The 21,647-nt window shown below is 44.6% G+C and overlaps 2 protein-coding genes and 1 long non-coding RNA gene across 3 annotated transcripts in view; 1 reads left to right on the plus strand and 2 right to left on the minus strand.

Moving 5' to 3' along the window:
* The first annotated feature begins 464 nt into the window (after positions 1–464).
* Positions 465–12,272, plus strand: LOC143357802 (uncharacterized). The gene is made up of 2 exons (XR_013082881.1): positions 465–2,903; positions 11,921–12,272. It is a non-coding gene; the product is annotated as an uncharacterized LOC143357802 (long non-coding RNA).
* The window catches only part of Sifr (SIFamide receptor), a 67,229-nt gene continuing 49,994 nt past the window's right edge, over positions 4,413–21,647 (minus strand). Inside the window, exon 3 of the mRNA XM_076794404.1 lies at positions 4,413–5,469. Within this exon, the coding sequence (XP_076650519.1) occupies positions 4,692–5,469 (778 nt within the window). The 3' untranslated portion in view covers positions 4,413–4,691. The remainder of the gene's footprint in view (positions 5,470–21,647) is intronic.
* Positions 13,461–16,414, minus strand: LOC143357801 (uncharacterized). The gene is made up of 2 exons (XM_076794426.1): positions 16,308–16,414; positions 13,461–14,149 (listed from the first exon to the last, which is right to left on the minus strand). The coding sequence occupies exons 1-2, from the start codon at positions 16,317–16,319 to the stop codon at positions 13,904–13,906; spliced, it is 258 nt and encodes an 85-aa protein (XP_076650541.1). The 5' UTR covers positions 16,320–16,414; the 3' UTR covers positions 13,461–13,903.

A 21,647-nucleotide genomic window follows, 5' to 3' on the forward strand; every position in this document is an offset into this window, starting at 1 on the left:
ATATATTTATATGTATATATAGATAGTATTTACAATATAATATTTAATATAATCTTTATCCGGTAAAGAGACTTTATGTAAAAACAATTACAAATTTAACTAATAAATTGGAACAGAGTTTTTGACATCCGTTCAAGGACATCGAGGATTTACACCCCACTACGTGGTAACAGTGAAGATTTTACAAGTTACAGTATTAGTTAATTAACAACAGTCAGTTAATAATAATCAGTATAATAGTAACAAAATTTATTAAACTCTAGAAACTTTGATCATCGAACAGATGCATTCAACGATTTCGTAATTCTACCCTTATAGTTTTCACCTTAGACTATGCTCGTTATTCAATACAGGATCTCGAGATTTACCAAAGAATAACAAAACAAATTCTACGTACTCCTATGGCACTGCTTCGAATTCTAATCAATTTCGCGATCACACGCAAATCAATTGGAAACGAAAAATTGTAAAATTTAAAACAAAAACGAGATTGGTATAGTCTTTTGCGAAGAATAATGAGGAAAATGGCCACCGGCGGCCATCTTGTCGAAGTAGCTCTAAATAGTCGCACACGTCCCCATCGTCGAATGCTGTTCTATACTCTATACCAGTATCAAAGAAAAATGTTCTTCCGAACGGCAAAAAAAAAACTTAAAAAATAATAAAAATCAAGACAAAACCTGTACTAATCTCGATCGAGCTGTTTCCTTTCACTCGGATATCCCATAAATGCGTAAAACTACTTGTGGCGTTCCACCCGCTTGATATACCGGTACAAAAGACTTCGTTCACTTTTGTCACACAGCGATCGTGCATATTAACCGAATCATTTTTGCCGATCTTCCCGAGTATCATAGACCCCTTAATCCTCCTCGGTTCAGAGCCACTCTGTACGAACCGACGAAACCGTGTATATTGCCGGACAATGCGAGGGCCTTTCCAACCGATTTCCTTTCGTTTATGCTCTTCTCCTCTCTCAACTGTGCGTAGGAAAAGTATCGGTGAACGAGCGAAGAACAATTATTTTCGTTCGCTCCGATGGAAATCAATGAAACGTGAGTTTCTCGCTGAGACAACGAATAAGAATGGAGGTAACGGCGGTGTATATAATTACAACATCGCAACGATATACATACTTACATACAATAAGTTACATATTTGTTTTTTTTTACATAGAGACAGCGGATAGACGTTTAGTGTAATATAATATATATATTTTTTCTTGTATATGTATGTATATGTATATATATATATATATGCTATATAAACATTTCAATCTTATGCGATCGTTATCGTTTAAACTTAAATGCTTAGTCACGGTTTAGTACGTATACAGTCGCTTCTCGAGATTTTATAATATTCTTCAACGTGTGCCCTCCGTTTTACAATTTGTGTTCGTCGTGTGCCACCATTTCTGTTGTGTACGTATTTTCATCATTTTGTAAACCCTAAACGGTATCCTTACATCCCTACAAAAAAACGTCACCCAACACTCTCGCCGGCATCGTTGAGCCACAATAAGATATGGATAAAGGTATCTCACGACCGTTTCTATACATTATTCTTCGCATGTTTCGTTTTACATCTAGATCCTTGTCTCGCCACGTATAAAAACCTTACGAAAATAGTTGCTCTATCATAAAATCCTGCAGCTCCTTTACAACGTTTACACCATCCGTACGGTTTTGTGTCGGTTCGCGTTTTATCATTTATTCACTTTTTCATTTCTTTTTTTTTTCTTTTTTTTCTACAAAGGGTCACGGTTTACTCTGTTTCATCGCAAATTCCTGTTTTTCGACGCCGCCACACCACCGTCTCTCTCTCTCCCTCTCTCTCTCTCTCTCTCTCTCTCTCTCTCTCTCTCTCTCTCTCTCTCTCTCTCTCTCTTCGATGATTTCGATGGAAATCAAACAACGGACGATTCTCGCGGACAACGATCCATTGTCGATCGACGGAGTGTCCCTCTGGCGATCGAGGAAAAGTGCTATGTAAAATTCCCGATAAAAGTCTCGTAGAAGGTCGCCGGAACACTCACCGATCCCGTCAGCATGGAACGGAACAGGCATGGCTCCCCGTTCGCTTCGAATCGATCGTCGAATAATTCGAACTATAATTTGGCCGACCAAGTCTCGGACTATAGTACGCTCCACGAGTTCAATCGCGTATGAGTGCGCAAGATACCAGCTGGGATGGATCTGGAGTCAGATATCGTGGCTGCCGCGTGCTTAACACCTCGATGACTGGACTATAGAGGGAGTACGGCAAGAAGGAACGCCCCCATCAGTCGCAGCGACCAATGGCGGATCGCTACGTGGCGGGGCGGGAACAGTAGGGGTCACGTGACGGTCTCGCGCAGGCGCGTTCGCTGCGTCGGCTCCTGCACTCGCTTCCAGCCGGCTTCGATCACCGATTTCCATGCACAATATCCTCAATCATCGCACTCCCCTGCGTCTAAGGTAGAGTCTGCTCGGTAGCCTCTTCGCGGGGTCCACCAGCAGGCCCAGGACGAAACGCTCCCTTTCTGTTCTTACTTTGGTTTATCATAGACATTCTCTCCCTCGTAGTCCGAGTATTGGTGGACCAAACCAGATTGCTCTTTCGAAGCAAACAAGTCCGTCCTGTCGCGACACAGGACAAGGATCGAGGACCGATCGAAGCGTACGAGGACGCGCCAATTGTCATGCAAGGCGTGGTTGTTCCATGCCGAGGGGTCGACCGTAAGGGCAACTATAGCGGGCGACTATAATTTCCCCTACGATTCGATCGGAGAGGTCCGGCTCTAAAAAAGTCCGCGCGCTGAGGCACGCGTCGTGGCGAAATTACGGTGGACGAGGATCGAGCCGTGATTTGCTGGAGCAAAACCGAGCAAAGCGGCGGCCCCGTCGTCGACCAGCCGACCACCAGTACATAATCATGGTCTCTGAACTAGCTCGTGACAGGAGTCCACCCTCCATGAGCGTAAAAGGTCGTTATTGTCGCCAGTGACCGCGTTAATTCGTCGCACATGCAATCGATCGAGTATAATTCGAGACAAAACGGTAAGTCGGTCACTTCCGCCTTTCTCCGGGGAACATTGGGCGATGGGGATCTGACGGGATCGGGGACAGGGACTAGAGACAGGAACAAGGGGGGAACAGGAAGGGTAGGCAACGTTGATAACGCGGCAAAGACGAAAGCGTGAGAATCGTTAATCTGTCGTGCGGACTGGTTTCGATAGGACCGTCCATTGTTCTCTGCTGTCTTAGTATATAATAATCTCGATAAGAATTGTTATATAGGCGTATGTAATATGTATGGCACCTTAAGAAATCCCAAAAAAGACTAGATCGTCTAACGTTCCGATAAGAAAATATATATGTGTATATACCTGTTGAAATCGACCGTGCTAAGATAAGTACAAGTAGAATACCTATTTAATCTGTTTGTTTCGTGTGCGGAGGTAATGTTTAATCGAAGTTCGATCGTCGGTCTGTCCTGCGCATTGCGCTTCTATCTGTTTCTCTCTCTCTCTCTCTCTCTCTCTCTCTCTCTCTCTCTCTCTCTCTCTCTCACACACACTGTCTCTATCTCTGTTGCTCGCTCGGACACTCCGGTAACATGCTACGTCGATAGTGTGTGAAGGTAACGGTTAGGTGTTATACAATTACTGTCACTGAAATCGCAGCATGCAACGCACGGATTAGTCGCCGTGTTACGTAACCTAAAGACCCAAAATCGGTTCGAGATCGTTTCGGTGTTCACGGTGTCCCAAACCGCGATAGTTGATCTAGCAGAGATTCCTCTCACTCCCTCTCTTTTTCTCTCTGTTTATCAGGCAGAATCACCGTGGAACGCGGTTGTCGCGCGGCCAGCTGCTCAGGATTAATTAGCGACGCATCGCGCACTAATTGTGTCTCGTGGCAGTGTGCGTGTGTATACCGTCGAGAGACAACAAGATGCTCGAACCTCCCGCTCGCGACCACCCCACGAAAACGTCTCCGTTTCTGATCGTTCTTGCTCTGCTGATTATCGCCACCCCTTTTCCCCCACTCCACCACCCCCTTGCTCCACCCCGTCGTGCTCGCCGCTGTCATACATCTCGCTAATTTCAAGCTGGCAAACTCGGTCCCTTTGTTCGTGGATTCCTTAGAAATCTAGAAAGACGATCATCGTGGAAAAAAAAAGGAGGAAGCCTCCGAAGTATCCAGGAGCCTCCTTCCGATCAGCGGATAGCGTTTCAGAGACGTCCGGATATGTCGGAGCAAGGGATCCATGACAACGGCGAGCCGAGAGCCAGAAATTCTCTTTTTTTTCTCTCGGTTTTCCGGTTCTGCTTAACAAAATACATTATCACGCGGTGAAAATACAAAATGACGGATCCAATACGTGAAACGCGTGTGTCTGTCTGCCTGCCTCTCTGTGTGCGTGTGTCTGTGTCTGTGTGTTACGTGTATGCGGTGTTATCATCACGTCGACAACAAGGGTCACCGACCCAAGCGAACAAATTGCTGGTTTCGAACGCGTTGGCTCTGTTTAGCTGACACGTTGGTGCTCCGTTGAATCGGCGATTAGTCCGGTCCGAGTGACAATCGGTTGCAACATCGGCGTGACCTCGAACCTCGGACCGGCTCGCATTTGAAACCCAGTCTGGGCAGCCAGCCTCGGATAGTAAGCCGAACATCAAAATCTCTCCATCGGGGGGGACCGGGGATCTAGACGCCAGTGTGGTTGAAGATGTAGGAGACGTTGCTGTCCTGATGAACGGGCGGCCCGTGGCAGGCCCGCCTCGTCGACGAGTTGTTGTTGTTCACGTAGTAGGAGGACTTTCTCATGCTGGTCGAGGAGGACATGATGGCCACCGTCTCGTAGTACCTGATCTTGCCGCAGCAGCGGCCGCTCTTCATGATCGCCATGAAACCGCGCCGATATTTCTTGTTGAAGAACGCGTAGAGGATCGGATTGATGCAGGAGTTGCTGGCGCCGAGCCACTGAGCGATCGGCGTGGCGATCGGCAGGATCTCGTCCTCTCGCTCCACCGAACCGCCGCCGAGCTTGATCACCGCGAAGATCACGTACAACGGCAGCCAGGACAGGACGAAGAGGATCACGACCACTACCAGCATCTTCACCACCTTCACCTTCGACTTTTGCTGTATCCTCTCCATCTGAGCGTCCTTCGTGTCCGTCGGAATGTTCCGCCGCCACACCTTGATCCAGATCAGGATGTAGCAGACGGATATGAGGATCGTGGGTAGGACGTAGCACAGGGTCAAGTTGCCGATCAGGAAGAACAGGGTGCCGTCTTCTGGCCGAGGCCAGACTTCCAGGCACAGCATCAGGTCGGGATCGTCGTCGTAGATCGCCACCAGGTCGAAGAACAACAACCAGGGCGAGGTCGTCGTCAAGGCGATGAACCAGATCACGACTATCATCAACCTGGCTCGCTTCTTCGTGATCTGACACTTCAGCGGCCACCAGATCGCCAGGAACCTGGAAACGGAGGACCGGTGTTAATACTGCATGATCAAACTTTGGATTTTTGGGCTTTAGGCTTTGTTGATTGCACATCGAAATATCAGGTTATTGGGAAACCATTCGGCGTCGTTCGTGTGCATAGAGCAGTTTAACTTTATGTAGTTTATCTATATGGATATATACTGTTATTTATTTTACGACGTCTGCTCTTTATTATGCTATAAAACCTATGGAAGCAATCCTGTACAGGGCGAGCCGTATAAAGAGTTAGAAATTGCGTTCTCGTAACTCTTTAACCACGCAGAATGAAAAAAAAAAAGAAAAAAGAAAACGGTGCAAGCAAATGTGAGGGCTATTCTGGCAAAAAGTTATTAATACTTTGTGGCATTTGAAAAAAGTTAAGTACCTCTCTTTTTGCCATCTGACAATTATGAGTTGTCCTAGAGAAGTCAACTCTACGCCAGTAAAAACTTGTAGATTTGTTGTAGGAAAAGATTGCAACGTCTACGATTCACCCTGAATATAATAGATGCACGATCGCCATGTTACATGCCATGATAAATGTTTCACTAATTTTATGTTTTGTAGAATACTAGATACTTTATTCACATGAAAGTGTTTCGATGCACTGTTTTGTGCGAACTGTTCATAAATTTATTGCACAGTTTTATGCGTTTCTGAAATATAGAAATCTTTAAAAAAATGTTGAAGCGTAAATTTTAGTTTGAAAAATATAATTTCAATCGATTAGCAATTAATAGACGGGCAATGAATCATTTCGCCCCTTATTGGCGTTAACGCGCGGATGAATGCCTATCAGAAACGCGAATAACTGACATATAATGACAAACGTCGATAATGGGAATGCACACATCGCCAAATAACAATGTTTTGCCAAATCGATTACTGACAGCGGCCGACAGGAAGCGATAAAATTCGAACGAACACCCCAGCGGTAGTTAATTAACCCGGGTTGATCGATGGTTCACATTTTTCGTCCGGTTCGTTTCATTATTTCCCCGAGGATTAAGGATTCATGGAGCGTTATTAAATCCAGTTGCGACAAATTGCATTTAAATTTGCGTTTAATCTAACTTGACACAACACGAAGACAATTTTAGGTATGTGTGCGTAAAAGGGAACATTCAAAACACAAAAGATATATTCCTGTTTACAAAAAAATAAACTGTATCTTTATCACGATGATGTATGCTGTCAAAATATTGTATTAAACACCAACCGAATGTTTCTCCAAAGTTATGATAAAAATGGGTAGGTGAAATATAAAACAGTGACAGAATTAAAAGCATTTAAGAGCACCGCTATACTACCATCAACCTGTTAATATCAGTATCTAAACAATTGATTAATTTTTTTAATCGATGCGATTCATTTTTATTTGCGATAAATTATTTCCAAAATTTTTTCCGCGTCAGTTCCCCACCCTGGTTCTCCCATAAAAGACTTAAGAGGTGTTTTATTAGTACGGTCAATAGGATGCGGGCGGATCACTATCACGTAGCCGCTACGTTGGCACGCGTAAGCATAATTTCTGGCGGTATGTGTAGTTGTGATCAAAGTGATGAGACTTTAAACCACGTCATATGGCAGTGCGAAAAATATGACGTCCAAAGGCTCAAACTTTTGGAATCTTTAGGTAAAATGCGCTACCGATTACCCCTAAACATTGACATGTTCATAACGGAACCTAATATTAAGGCTTGCAGTTATATTCAGTCGTATTTCAAAGATCGTAAATTATCTATTTAAATCATAATTACATCTTGTATCATTGTAATACCAACCTGTAAAATTGTAATACCACATTGTAAAGTGAAATGGACCCATTTAAGGGTCTAAAGAGCTTCAAAAAAAAAAAAAATCCGCCTAGTTGTAACAATTCAGAACAGTTGTTACGCGACAGCGATCTCCGAGCAAATGAGCGACGCGTGGATTAGCGATTGAAAAACGCGTTTAAATCAGACAGCGTCGGCGAAAGTGTGAAACGGCTCGAAAGAAAATCGACTGCCAGACGACGGATTATAGAGTAGCGCATAACAGGCGAGCCGAGCGATATTGTTTATCGACCATGAAAGACCGCGAGCGATTTTACGATCCAGGAATATAGGCACCGGTTACTGGTGAACACCTACGCGCCGACGGAATCGTACAGCACAAAACGTGGCCGTTTCGTTCCACGCGTTCATTATGTAAACGTGTATTCTATCTCCGCGATTTCGAAAGAGACTCGGGCTCGGTTCCGCATCGGCGGACACAAGGAGCCGCGCGTACGAGCAAACACACCGAGGTCTCTTTAGCAGCGACGCAATGGCGGATCGACATTCCCGTATCTCGTAGGCGAGCTGGCGTGTGTACTCGCCTCGATAAGGCATTCATCGCCGTGAATTTCTTGAGCAACGTTCGTTAACTCCGCAACTATTTTAGGAATTGCCCTGTAAACCAATTAAACGGCCACGCGATAACGGAAAACGATTTATCAAGCGCCGAGGGGGTCACATACCTTCCTACGCTTGAAACGGAATTGAACAATTTTTTTCTATGTATGGAATTATTTTTCTTCAAACAATTAATATATACAACTTGTAACACGGCGCTTACGACACGTCTGTTGAAAATTTCAACCGAATATCTTGAACTGGGAAGACGTGACAGCCATTTTCGCAAAACCATGTCTAATAGGTTTAGGTAATATGCAATTGGATGGACAATTTTTTTTTACATGTGGTACTAATTTTCTTTAACAAATCAATAACTTGTTACATGATACTTGAGCTCCGTTTGTTGACAATTTTAGCTGAGTATCCTAAACTAAGAGGACGCGGCAGCCATTTTCCCAAAGCCGTTTCTACCTTATTGATGGTATCAGATGTATCTCTGAGGGATCGTTTAAATATTTGCAGCTATTTGAACAGAAATATATAATTTTTGTAAAAGAGGCGTTTATCTCTCTTACACCGAACATCAACACGATCCTGTTCTTCATGTTTACGACACGAGAAAATAATTCCTTCGGTAATCGTATGTACGCTGTCGACTGAATAAAACGAAACTGTCCGAGTTCTCCGCAACGCGCGCCGAACCAAGTGGATTTAATACCATCCGGCTGACATTATGGTCCACGATAAATTGAAAGCTACGTACGGGACGCAATAAAACATCATAAAAGACGAACCGGTCCGAGCAAACCTTATCTCACCCCGAAACGCACGAGTCTAACAACGTCTCTCGCCGAATAAATACTCGCCCCCTGTAAGAGCCGAGCCAAAGACCTTCGCCCACGGTTATCTTCGGGGTCGATAAAGGCGTCGGGAACTCGAGCGTGTTACACGGTATGCAGATATCTCTTTACGATGCAAAAGAAGCTACGGCGGCGGATGAATATCAAAGAAACGAAATGCGAAAAAACGCTTTCTTCGGGCCGCTCGTTAATTAAACGGTTGGCCACTGGCTCGTCCTCCAACACGTGAAACGTGTCCCCATTGGTGGGACTATCGAGAGAACGTTCCAAGACCGTTAGAAGGCAGATTTATCCTTTCTCTCTCTCTCTCTCTCTCTCTCTCTCTCTCTCTCTCTCTCTCTCTGTCTGTCTCTCTGGCTGTCTGGAGCCGTGCGAAGGTTTCGCGTTTTCCGTGAGAGAATTTCCTTTTTGCCGAGTTTCTTTTTCTCCGCGAAATCGTCGCTTCTCTCGCGACGGACGAACACGCGTCCTTCGATCGAACCGTTGTCGTTGTCGGCGAAGTCCTTCTATAAATCAATGGGAACGATACTGATCTGCGATAACGTTAGACGGTAACAATTTCCTAGTGCACACGCCGCGGTGTCGTTGCATATTTATGACAGGCTTGCAGCGCACCACCACCTGTCCTGGCTGTTACGTCGAAGACGATCGCCAGAAGGACGAAAAAAATCGTTCGATTCGCGGACACGGATTATCGGGACGATCGAGGCTGACCATGGCTCCCCTATAGACAGCAAACAATGAAGATGACACGGACCGTATATATAAAGAGTTCGATTTCTGTAGCGGCAACTGCAGTATCCATTTGCGTCCGTCCCTTCGTGTTTGCCAACGGGAAAGCCGATAAAACGTTTAACATGTTCAAGCTGGCAAGTATAGCTATCATAAGCGATTACTTACGTGCATATGTGCGTGCGTGCTTGTGTGCGTTCGTTGGGACGCCCTGCGACACTGTGTGAAAGTTCGCTTTTTATTCAAGAAAAATTTCATAAATCGTGCTTCATGGCTGACGGAAATTTCATGGCAGTTTTCTTATTTTTGAGTTCGAGCCGATCGCCGAACAGTTGAGCTTTATTTTGCGAGGTTCAACGCAGCTCGCATTGCTATCGTATCTTCTTGATGGCTAAAGTTGATTTAACTCATTCTTTCTTGAGTATTCATTATTCGATTGTAACAATCTGTGTCAGGTTTTCTTTTCTGGAGATTAGTAGAGCAGCGGTCCCAATTTAAACGTTGAACAGACAATTGTCAAAGAATTATCGATCTCGATTAAAGTTCAAATAAAAGGGGAATGAAGTATTAAAATAAAAGCTGACTCTGAGCCATAATTACTCTGTAGCATTCAAAGAAGAGAACACTTCTTCTCACGTTAATAAGAAACTAATGCATGAACTCAACTTGGTACATTGGGAGTTTTCCGTAAAGTGTTTTTCTCGATTTTTGTAAGAAAAACAAAAGATTTAGATGAAAGAACGTGTAACACAAATATTAAACGCTCAGTTCGTTCAAAATGTAATTGACTTGTAGATTGAAAAATTAAATCGTTGTAACCTACGGTTTCTGAATGTACGGTCATTAAGAACCTGTTCTCTGTCTGAGTAACACCGGTCAGTCTTTAGAATTTTTTAACCTGTCATTTATTTGCATCGTCTACCATGCACCTGTACAGTTATAAGTGCTTGCTTCCGTTGATACTATTCATTTTTTCCGACTTCATTTATGCGTTTCTCCCAAAGGTGTCGGTTTCTCTGATTTTAGCACATGCTCAACCGAAATATATTTCACAGTGTACATATTTCTGGTATTTCTTGTTTCTGGTAAAGAACATAGCGTAGAAGTAAGTTTTGAAAAATTGTAGCTTTGTCTTTCGTTAATGTTGATTATTTGAATTGATTTTGATTTCAGGAAACTGAGAGTCTATAAAGAAATTAAAGAGTCATTTATTATAGAATCAGAATAAGTCATTTGGACGTCGGTGAGTGCCAGTGAAATGGCTAATTCTAGTCGGGCACGTATAAGTAAAGAAATAGAAATAGCAGATACAGAAATGTGCAATTAAGAAGGTGTAGATTTACTGTGGCATAACATTATAATAACCAGCCGTATCGCGTATAACACTTTACGTAACATTTCTGGAGTATAGAACACCGTTGAGATTCGATAATTATCGCGTCTCAGACGACCTCGTTCAATCTCTTGGCCATTTTACATACTAATCGCGCGAAGATCGTCAAATAGGCAAATAACCGCTCGCGTAGCAGAACCAGCCCCGTAAATCTTCCATCAGCTCGGAGTTAATGGAACAATCGATAGACGCATAATGTTCAATTCGTACGATCAGTCACGGATTACGTCAATGGGCACACGACTGTACAAAACTGAAGTGCCCTGTAATTAGTCGCATTCAGTGTGAATGATGAACGTCGTTTGTCATTCGGGAAAAAAATGGCGAACCGCAAAACCTTTCGACAGGCGTGATCTATCAGAGGTTCACAAGATCACACAAATACTACAGTAATAATGAGAAGTATGGCGCTGTGAAGAAAGAATTAACTTAAATTATAACTCAATTCGAAATATGAGTCGACGGAGAATTCGGACGGAGTATTTAAATTTCAATGGCGTTCTTCTCGAGCACAGTTTCGGAAACTTCAATCGCATTTTATTTATATTGGTCACTGCGATATTTATAAAAAACAATTTTCCGATTTCATGGCCCGTGAAAGGTTAACAACGGAGAGAAAAATCAATAGTCGATCACCAAAATGTTTCTCTGTCGTGCGTTCGATTTAAGGTACTTCTGAGTTTGGTTGAAATTCAAGTTTGTACATACAGAAATACACGAAGACTTTGGAAAGAAAATTTGCGTTTTGCGCAATGTCGGGCCGGCCATAATTTTCTATCAAATACAACGTATCAAAGAACAATTATACAATTTAGAATATCATTTTGCTACATACCTAAGTTTAAGTAACGATGGATGCAAAATTAATTCGATTTTCTCTAGCAACGTACAAGATCGTGATCGTTACTAGACTGTGGGTTGTGTACAATTTTTATTCCGTTACGCGAAAACACCCGGTTAAGTCTGACAAGAGGATCAACGTTGTTCTGAAAGAAGTGGTTGAATGGCATGAAATCATCAAAATCGTCCGTCACCGAGGGGTTAACAAATCAGTGCCAAACGTGATTCTGAATTTTCGGCAGATTGTGTTGCTGGTCGTAGCCATGATGGCGGTTTCTGCTGAGCCAGCTCCGGTACCACCAGTGATCAGCCACCCGCTGGTCTATTCGCAGCCGTATGTGAAGGTGCTTCCTCTTCACACCGCGACCTACCCGCTCTCCTACAGCCACGGATACGGATACGGATACAAATTGCTTCATCCAAGTTACTACTACTAACGCCGCGCACGCCACCACCAAATCTCACGCACATCGAAGCTGCAGCAGAGAGACACAGAGCCCTGTCCACGGAAGAGAGTCCACCAGGAAGAGCTTGGAAATATCATCGAATAATTTTCTACCGCTATCAAATGTACCCTAAATAAAGCTTGCGACCGCATTCGAATCGCATTCATTCCCTTCCCCTTGCCGGCTAATTTCATCGTCGTGGTTCGTCTTTTATGGCGGCTGTAAAATCCGCGAGGCGGTTGCCAACCTTTAGAATGCTCTCGGATATCTCGGGATCGGCAGCCGTGTGCGAGGCTGATACCGAGGACTACTCTTTTCCGCGCCGACAAAGACAGCGTTTCCAGGCGAAAGCGCGCCACGGAAAGGATGGAACTCTTTCGGAGATAGGTCGCCCGTAAAAACGAAGGGGTTCGAAGGTTGATGTATTCATGCATGGGAGACACGTCTCCGGCCATGCTCGCCGTTTATGCGGCAGCCCGCATACGTCGCCAGCAGACATTTGTCTGTCCTCGGCTGGCTCGCGGTTGCGGAAATATCGTTACACGTGTCTTAGTCTCCCGTGGCCCCCGAGATCCGCCATGCTCTCAGGGTGAACGCACCGAGATGAAGATGAAAGAGGCTTGGGACTCGAGTCCGAGTGCTTTCAACTCTTTCGCGCGATGGAAGTCGGGGAGTTTCCGAGCGACTCGTAAAATATTGGTCTTAAGATATTTTCTCTCTTACGTCAATGACCCTGCGGAGATTTTTCTGATTGGAATATAGAACCGATAGCCTCGCCACTCGTCACGTGAAATTTCATGACGATACCGCGGGGCGTTTGCGTGTGGCAGTTAGTGGTTTCAGTGTGATCCTGTTGGTACAGGAGAAACCAAAGCCGTCGGTTTGGATTAATTTATTTACAATGGTTAATGGGGACTTCAGATATCATCGGTTCGGATGTTCGAGGTTCTATTACGGTATCACGTTTGGTTTCATTTGAATTGGGAAAATCTGACAAATACATGTTGGTAAAAGATGCATAAAACAATAATTGGCATTTTGGAATAAAGTTTTATCCAAATTCCGTATGACCAAAAATGAAGAGTCCTGGATGGTGGTGCAAACGAATCAATATCCATTGTTGTTCAGAGATGTAATGCAATTATGGATATTATATATTCATTCGAAACTCGATTAGTAGTCTTAATGGATAGATTCAGCGTCAACGCACGACTATATTAGACTTATAATAGTCCATAGACGCAGGAACACTTGGCAACTAGAACTTTCGAGACACTTCAGTCCCAACGGACGCGATTCAGGTTGCAAGCGGCGAGGAGACAACGTGACAACGGCGTTATATTTTTTTAAATAAAATTTTATTTAAATTCCATATGACCAAAAAGGGAGGGGTCCTGGATGATGGTGCAAATGAATGAATGTCCGAATTACATTGATGATCTAGAAAAGGTCGCGAATACACAGAGAAGGAGTGAGGCCAGCCGATTGGTCCCGACCCGCGCGATCGGCTCGCGTCCTGGACGTTTCCGGATCGTACGGGATCGAGCGTCTCCGGGCGTCATCTTGATGGATAGATCGGCATGGTGTGAGAGATTGTGGTTCGTTGTGGTCTTCTTCGGTTTTTTAGCTTGTACCTCCGGGGTCGGCGGCCATTCCTTTCTTCTTTCTTCGTGTGTTTTCGAGGGGGCGATTTACGAGGAATAAAGGGGGGTATTTTTTCTAGGGGGTTTGTCTCGTCGTGAGTTGGTGGTGTTGTAATATAGAAAAATCGTCGGTCATTTAATGCAAACCGCCATGAACGGAGAGGAGGGGCAGGGGAGCGGCGGTCAGAACGGACTTGGTGACGATCGGGCCGGTGCGGACGATGGGGGCGACGGGTTGGGCAATGACATGGGCGGCAGCCAAGGGAGCAGCATGGCCTACAACCAGGGGAGCGGTGATCGGGCCAATTCCATGGTCGGCGACGATTCCGGTCAGACCACCGGGAACGGCGGCAGCGACGGCGAAAAGGGCAGCGAGGACAGCCTGTGGGAATAACACCATTTGCCAACTTAGCTGCGACGTTCACACTCGCTCCCGAGTACTCGTCACCTTCGCAGTTAGCCTTCGCGTATCGTCTTTAGGCGCAGATTTTCCCACGGACGGTACTAATCTTCCGGCGATTAAAGTCCTAAGACAAACTGACCGTCGGGGCTGGCTAGTCTCTGGGAGAAAATTCTCGCGCTATCGACAGCTCCTAATCGCGAATATTAATACGCTACAGAGAATCGAGACACGTTTTACCGAGCGTCGTTTCATCTAATCATTTCGATGTTGAAGAAACAACAAATAATTTGAAGAATTCAAGACACATGTCTTTGTTACTTTGTGCAGCGTGAACATCGGAAGCCTTTCTAGGGTCGATACTTGAAACAGACGAGAAGAGAAATAATTTCTGTACCGAATTCTAAACTCCGAATAGTTTTCTTCGGAAGAAAACTCGTTTTAATGTCGCCTCAACGTCGTTGCGACAGGAAAACGAGAGACCTCGTTGGGAGACCAGCTAGAAAAAGCCTCGGAACGATGTCAGCAGCGTATGCAACGGAGTCTCGCCCGTTGAACCTATGATTCCCGTTAATAGACGGCGAACACGTGAATGTCAGCCGAAGGAACCCCGCCACCGGTTTCCACCGTTGGCGTTTGTAGAGGATCGCGTGTCGAAGATGCAAAGCAAGTGGCGTTGAGGCGGGAATAATCGGGCCGCGGGAAAACGCGGGTCTCTAGACTGGGAACGGAGAGCAGAGAGACGACGGGGAGAAAAGTGTTCGGTCTGCATTCCGCTTTTAGAGCCGAGAGCGCGCGAGCCGTCTCGCCGTTTGACTCGACTAGCCGGCCCGATGTTGGCTAACAATGTGCATGCTTCAGTGGTCGCGCTCGCTCTCGAGGATTTTTGTGACCGGATGGAAACTCGGTGTCCATTCGAGTGAACGTAAGGGTCCGAGCACACCGGCGTGCATATGCTAGACGCGAACGAAAGGTCACCGTTGCGAGGAGAGAACCGCGTTATGTGTCTTTCCCGTACCGAGCCGCGCCGCGACGGGAATCGACGGCTTATCGATCGGCAGAATCGAACTGCGAGAAAAGGAATTTTCCCAGGCGATTCCTACGATTATCGAGCCGGGAGATTGTCGTCCTTAACCGGCTCGTATGGGAGGTACGCTACGAACGATGCTGATGGGTAGGGCGCAGGATTTCTGCGCGAAATCGAAAGTAGAAAATCTCTACTTCAATTATAACGATTATTTTACGATTATTTTGGTAAATCTGAAATCTCAATCGAATTCTTTTAACGCGTTGCGTTCTGGTTTCGTTTACGATTCCAATAAGGGCAAACGGTCTCAGTAATTGTGAAGTAATGAAATTCGAACGAATGATTTTCCAGGGCCTGTAGCAGCGCAAGAAAGGAGCAGTCAGCGCAGAAAATCTGATTATGCAAATGAAATAAGCTACTTTGCTTAATACTGGAAATGCCGACTGATATTGAGCGTCTTGCAGCGCTGTTCAGAGAATCTATTGGATCTCGGCGGGATTTTTACCGTAATCGTTTTGGATTTCACACGAGTTTACAAGTTTAGGCAAACGGTACCCCGATATGATTGTGAAATAATGGACTCGGAATAAATAATTTTCCAGGGGCAATATTTTTGTTTATTCTTAGCGTCTCTCGGATAGAAGAGTGCGTCTATGGAACCTCGGTGTGAATCTCGTTGCAATTTTTATGGTAATCGTCTATGATTCCGCAACAGTTTGTGAGTTTAGTAGAACAGTCTCGATAATTATAAAGCAATCAATTCAGAATGATTTTCGGCGGACGTGTCGGCGATCGCACAAAAGCCACGGGGGCTTATCGGCGAAAAGTCGCTCGGGTTCTATGGAATATATTGATAACCGTGGAACCAGTATGCGGGCTTCTGTTAATGGAAATACAGTTACGTTGAACTGTAACTAGACTAGGCGCGTCCGTTTCCTATACGAGTTGGAAGTGTCGATAGAATATTAGCAAGTCAATTCGGCCGGACTTGCTCGATCCACGGCCGGTCGTTCAGCGTGAAACAAATGCAAAACGCGGGCAACCGAGTAAAGTAATCACGGTGAAGTAAGTGAGAAAAAAACTAATGCGAGTAAGTAAGCAAGTTCTTCTTACCAACTTGAACATGTTGATTGGGTTGAGTGGGTTGCTTGTGTACTTCTCGAAAGTAAGAAAGCTTATGCTGGATGTACCAGCCGGCGGCCTTTTATACAAAAGTCGATTTTAAAAAATCGCTATAAATTTGATCACGTGGCCCGCCGTTTGACAGTCTGACGTTATGCGTCGGCCGGTTGAGTCAGCCGATCGGCGAGCATAGTGGGGTGCCCGTTGGCCAATCGTAGCCGTTCAACGGGACGAAACAGCGCCGGGGCAACCAATCGCCGGCTTTCAACCCCTCATGATCGGTTCCGGGGAATTGGGTTAAGACAGTTTATGTGGAAATAGTTCAATCGCTCCGGTGTAGAGACCGGCGTGTCCCTGTGTGGGTGACAGACTCGCGCACAGAGAGGCGAAAAACGGGGAACTGTGAAAAATAAACGGGCGACCGGGCACACACGCTCTAAATGCAAACTCATTTCGTAAAAACGCAGCCAAGGTCTTCCTTCCGTTTGTGGCCTTGCTCTTCGTTCAACGACGAACAACGCGACAGGCTCGACGGAGCCTTTTCAGAGGCCGGATGCAACCGGGAATCTTCTCTGAGAGATTCTTAAGGGAGTCCTCTGGTCGAAAACCTTGAAAAAATCGATTTTTCTTTCATCGCATTTTCTTCAAGAACCGTGTCTTCGCGTCTACACAAAGGATTTGTTTCAATTCCGAAGAATAACCAAGTTACGGATGTTTGAAGAACAGCTCTCACTGTACACATACAACTAACAATCAAAACATTAGACCCATCTTTCTCGAAAAAAATTGTTTCGGTAGCTCTTGAATCTCCCATTTATGACTTCTTCGAAATGATACTTTCTCATCTGGCCGACACAAACTTTCTGGAACCCTACGACCAATCTGCTTCAAATTTTACATACAATTTTTTTTTTTTTGATATCCAAGTACTTTTCACGCTGTAAATGTTTGAAGTTGATTTTCCATCTTAAACAGGGATTTTTTCAATTCAACCTGCAATTTCTGGAAATGATTAAAAATCCTTAAAAATTCTACGCCATATTTTCGATAATACCTTCTAGAGTTTTCAATTTTTATCTAGTTCTTCATTCATGAAGAAAAGCGAATAACTCCGCCATTTTTTAATATTTTATTCTGAATCAGTTGATATCACTGCAAAAGACCGGAATTTTTCGCTTATTAATTATCCTTAAATACATTTCGGAAGGGTGGTCAACCCCCTGAAGATCGCAGCTTGTCTCGGGGAGTGATCAAATAAAACCCGAATTCGCGAACAGAATCAGTCCAGGATGGTTCCTGGACTCGTCCCTCGGTTCGTTTGAAGAAGCCGGGTCCACTCTCGCAGATTTCGCTCGGAAAACCTATGGAAATCGAGCTGCTCGACGTGTCCGAGAAACCAGACACCAGCGGGGCCGACGCCGGGGTGGAAACGTGATTATTAAATCCGATTTCACGAACGCCGGAGACGCTGCTCGAGATCCCGGACGTAACTCGAGAGCAAAAACGCCGGGCTTTCTTTCGGCCCGGCGATCGATGCCCCGGAAACACCTTGCCGCTTTCGTCGGTCAGAATTTTTCGACGGAGGGACTATGCGCTCGCTGATTTATCAATTTTTAACCGCATAGCTCCTTTCATTTTATGAGAAACGCTTCGTTTGTTTCGGGGATGAAACCTTCGCGCGGGCTTTCGAAATTTTTGAGGCGCGCTGGGCAACGGAGGGTGTTGGACGAGTAAACGTTTAGTAAACTGATTTTCAGATCGGGGATTTTCGAGCAAATTATAATTTAAAACAGAATTTATAATGAAAATCAACGATTTATCTATCGTCGCTTGGTAGCGATTTAATTACGATTTTCTGAGCAGGCTAAAGAGTTTAAATTTTATTTTGCATTGATTACGGACAGGTGTGAACTCGTTATCATAACGAGCGAATAATTTACACAGTTGCAGATAGCCACGGGTCAGCAATCAGAGTCGAATCATGCCGGAGATAAACGTACGGAGAATGTTTTCTTCTTTCCATTTACATTTGTCGAGAATAAGAAACTCGCTGCGAGGGATTGCTTAATCGACAGAAAGTCCATTTAAAAACTCGATCGATCACGGTCACGTAAAATTAGAATTGTCAAGCAACATAATCCCGAGGAAAACGGAGATTGTTCTTGCCACGATTTGCAAAAAAAGCTGGTCGATAGAAGGACTAGTAAGAGTTAGAGGAAAGTCATAGTCGTGTGCACCACGTGTTCACACACAGGAGAAACAGTTTGAATCGTATGGACATCTAATAAATACAAGGCTACAAAAATACATTGGACATCTAATAAATACATTAGCTAGAAATGATAAATTCAGTACAGATTCCAACGAAATTATTATATTACGTTATTGGGGGTAACTTGTTGGTTCCTTAAAAAATCCTGAGCCATGAAACATATACTTTAAAAAATTATGAGATAATCGCTGGTAGACTAATTATTTAATTTAAAATTTAATTATATTATATTGATTAGTTTATTGACCATTTCTTTTTTTTTTTTGCATCTACCACATTTCAGCGTTGCGATTCATCTTTCTGTAATATTGATTCACGTAAACGTTGCCTGGAGAATTAAGAGGGCTTTTATGTTTGACCTGAGTGAAACAGCCGGGTTCACAAGCATGCAACAAATCCCGAAGAAAGTATCGGTGCTCGACGTTATGTCAACTTCCGTCGGCCTATGTAATACAAACCGCGTTCTTAATCTTCGACACGTTACCCAGCCAGATTACGCCATATTAGGAAGCGCCTGGCGGTGCGGTAACACGGATCACAATGGCGACGTTCATACAGCAAGTGGCGGGCAAGGTATCGTATATCGACCACACGGAAGTCCTGAAAACGACTTTCGATGGGCGCGAAATGTGGGTTGATGCGTGGCAGCCGCCAACGTTCTTACATCACTGGCTGGCATCGGCGGATGAAAATAAACAATGCTACTTGCCCGCGCGTGCCTATCAAATTCGGTATATGTGTCACGATAACATATCGAACGCGATCTCCGACGATCAATTTTTACTTCCGCGGGTGAATTCCACCACGGAATAAATCTACACGAGACAGTCAATTGTAAATCAGCCGGATCCTATTTTACATTCGTAGTTCGTTCCGGCAGAAATAAACTTCTCTGCATGAGTTGGTAAACTTTTTTAACGGGGCGACTGACGAATGCTTGGAAATGATTGTGCGAATGTTAACCAGACGGTTTTTACTTTCTTGCACCTATTTTTAAATTAGTTCGAAATTAACAGTGGTCGAACACGACTGCGTATGATATATTGCTTCACGAGAATGACAACCGTGGATTTATTCATATTTCGTATAACTTGTAGCACGGGCTTGAACAAAAAATATTTAGTAAAAAGTATCTCGTTCAATGACTGTAACAAAAAGATTAGAAACTAGTCCGTTCCAGTGTTAACAATTTCAAGAATAATCATTTATTGGGTAGCAAAATGGTTAAAATACTTGCGACGCTTGTTTAAAATTAACAACCGATGCTGATTGTACATAACGTTAACGTTACAGCAACAGAATTATAAAAATTCTATTATCGCAACACTAGGAGTATCAAACGTGTCTTATTCTCAATTCTGTATAAAAATTGCCAGGGTACAATTCACAGCATCCAACGGGACTTTAGCTGCAGTCTGTGCACGAGTGAATTGATTGAGTAACGTTCCGCCAAAGTATGTTCGGCACCAGCATTTCCAGTGTCAAATCCGACATTAATAAAACTGTAATCTCCCATCCCCTGAAGAGAATCAATCGGCCGGTTTCCAAACACAAACACAATTTGCGAATCTGCGAGACCCCGGAGCGAGGAATCGTTATTCACAACGCGGACGTTGAAAAGTCTGGCCAAAGAAACTGGTCCTCGGAAAAGTCTGCCGAATTCAATTTCATGGGCCATCATCCCCCGCGCATCAAATCGCCATAACAATGCCCGGAACATGTGTCCTCGAACGAATACGGGCCGAAGTAAGTCCGCAAAGGTTTCAGTGGATTTGGTTGTGCCAGGTCAGCGTTAACTTTGGCCGTAGGTGTCCGCGCTTGGACAGGCGAATACCGAGGAAGATCTATGTATTTCCGGTGGTGGCAATAGACGACGGTCCAGGACGCGGAAAAGTGTCTTCGAAAAAGAGACCAAACAGCGTATGGAGAGAGGATCGGTGGGCGGAGAGGGGGGTCCGGGGACAGAGGCTAAGACAATTCCGAGTGAACGGCGATCCCTTTTCGCCCAGGCAATTTCACCGAGATCGATCGCTTCCGAGCATCCTATAAAACTATTTCACAGGCCCGGCGACGCGACGACCGGTGGCCCCGAGACCGTCTAACGTGAAATTGATAGGAAATCATTTATCGACGATATCCAGCCCTATCGCCACCCAGTGATTCCATCCATACCACCTGACGTGGTATTCTTCTACGAATAATCTAGCGGGTCATCTCGCAAGTAATGCAGCCCCTCGACAGTCTCGATACAACCAGGCCGACCCCTAACGAGGCCAGATCAGGATTTATTAGGTATTTAATACTGCTGCCTGGGGGGAAATTGCAACTATGCGATCCGGAGATTAAGGATCTTTGTGCTCCGTAACATGTTCGTCATTGGACTACTGCTTTTATGGCAAAAGTGGGTGTTGATACATTTCTTACAGTGTTAATGGAGAGTATACTTTATTTATGTAAAGAGTAATGTATTTCGAAATATACTATTATAATGCAATAATCGTGAAAACATCTTTGTGCAATTTTTCCATCTGTTCATGATCATTTGATCACGTACTGTACATACAGAGCAGGTATAAATGGTGGAGCAAGATCAGTTAGCCTAACGAGTAACATCCGGCACATGAAATGCTAAGAGCCTCGACAATTCGCTCGCCTAACCAAATTTACTAGCGCGCAAGAACAGTGGCAAATGCACGCAAGGCATTTACAGAGAACAATTTCATTAGGTTTTCGCGCTATTGAACGCGACGGTTGCGTCCACGCGTTTCGAAACCGTACGCCCACTACTTTATTGGGATTCATCGAGTAGAACGAACCAAATACAATCGGCCCCGAAACGAACCGCGCGAAATCGCGTCCCGATTGCATGAATTTTTGCGTAAATAGTTGCGCAACGAGTTCGGGAAAAGCGACAGTCGACGTCTTGCGAAAAAAGAGAGAAATGAAAAACAAACAAACAAACGGGCAGAAAAAGAGGGAGAATGATGGAAAATAAATAAAGGTGAAACTCGAGCTGAGGTATCTTGGCATCGGTTACGCGTACGTCATTTTTATTGCGA

Source organism: Halictus rubicundus, chromosome 10 (genome assembly GCF_050948215.1).
Source record: "Halictus rubicundus isolate RS-2024b chromosome 10, iyHalRubi1_principal, whole genome shotgun sequence".
Classification (NCBI taxonomy): domain Eukaryota; kingdom Metazoa; phylum Arthropoda; class Insecta; order Hymenoptera; family Halictidae; genus Halictus; species Halictus rubicundus.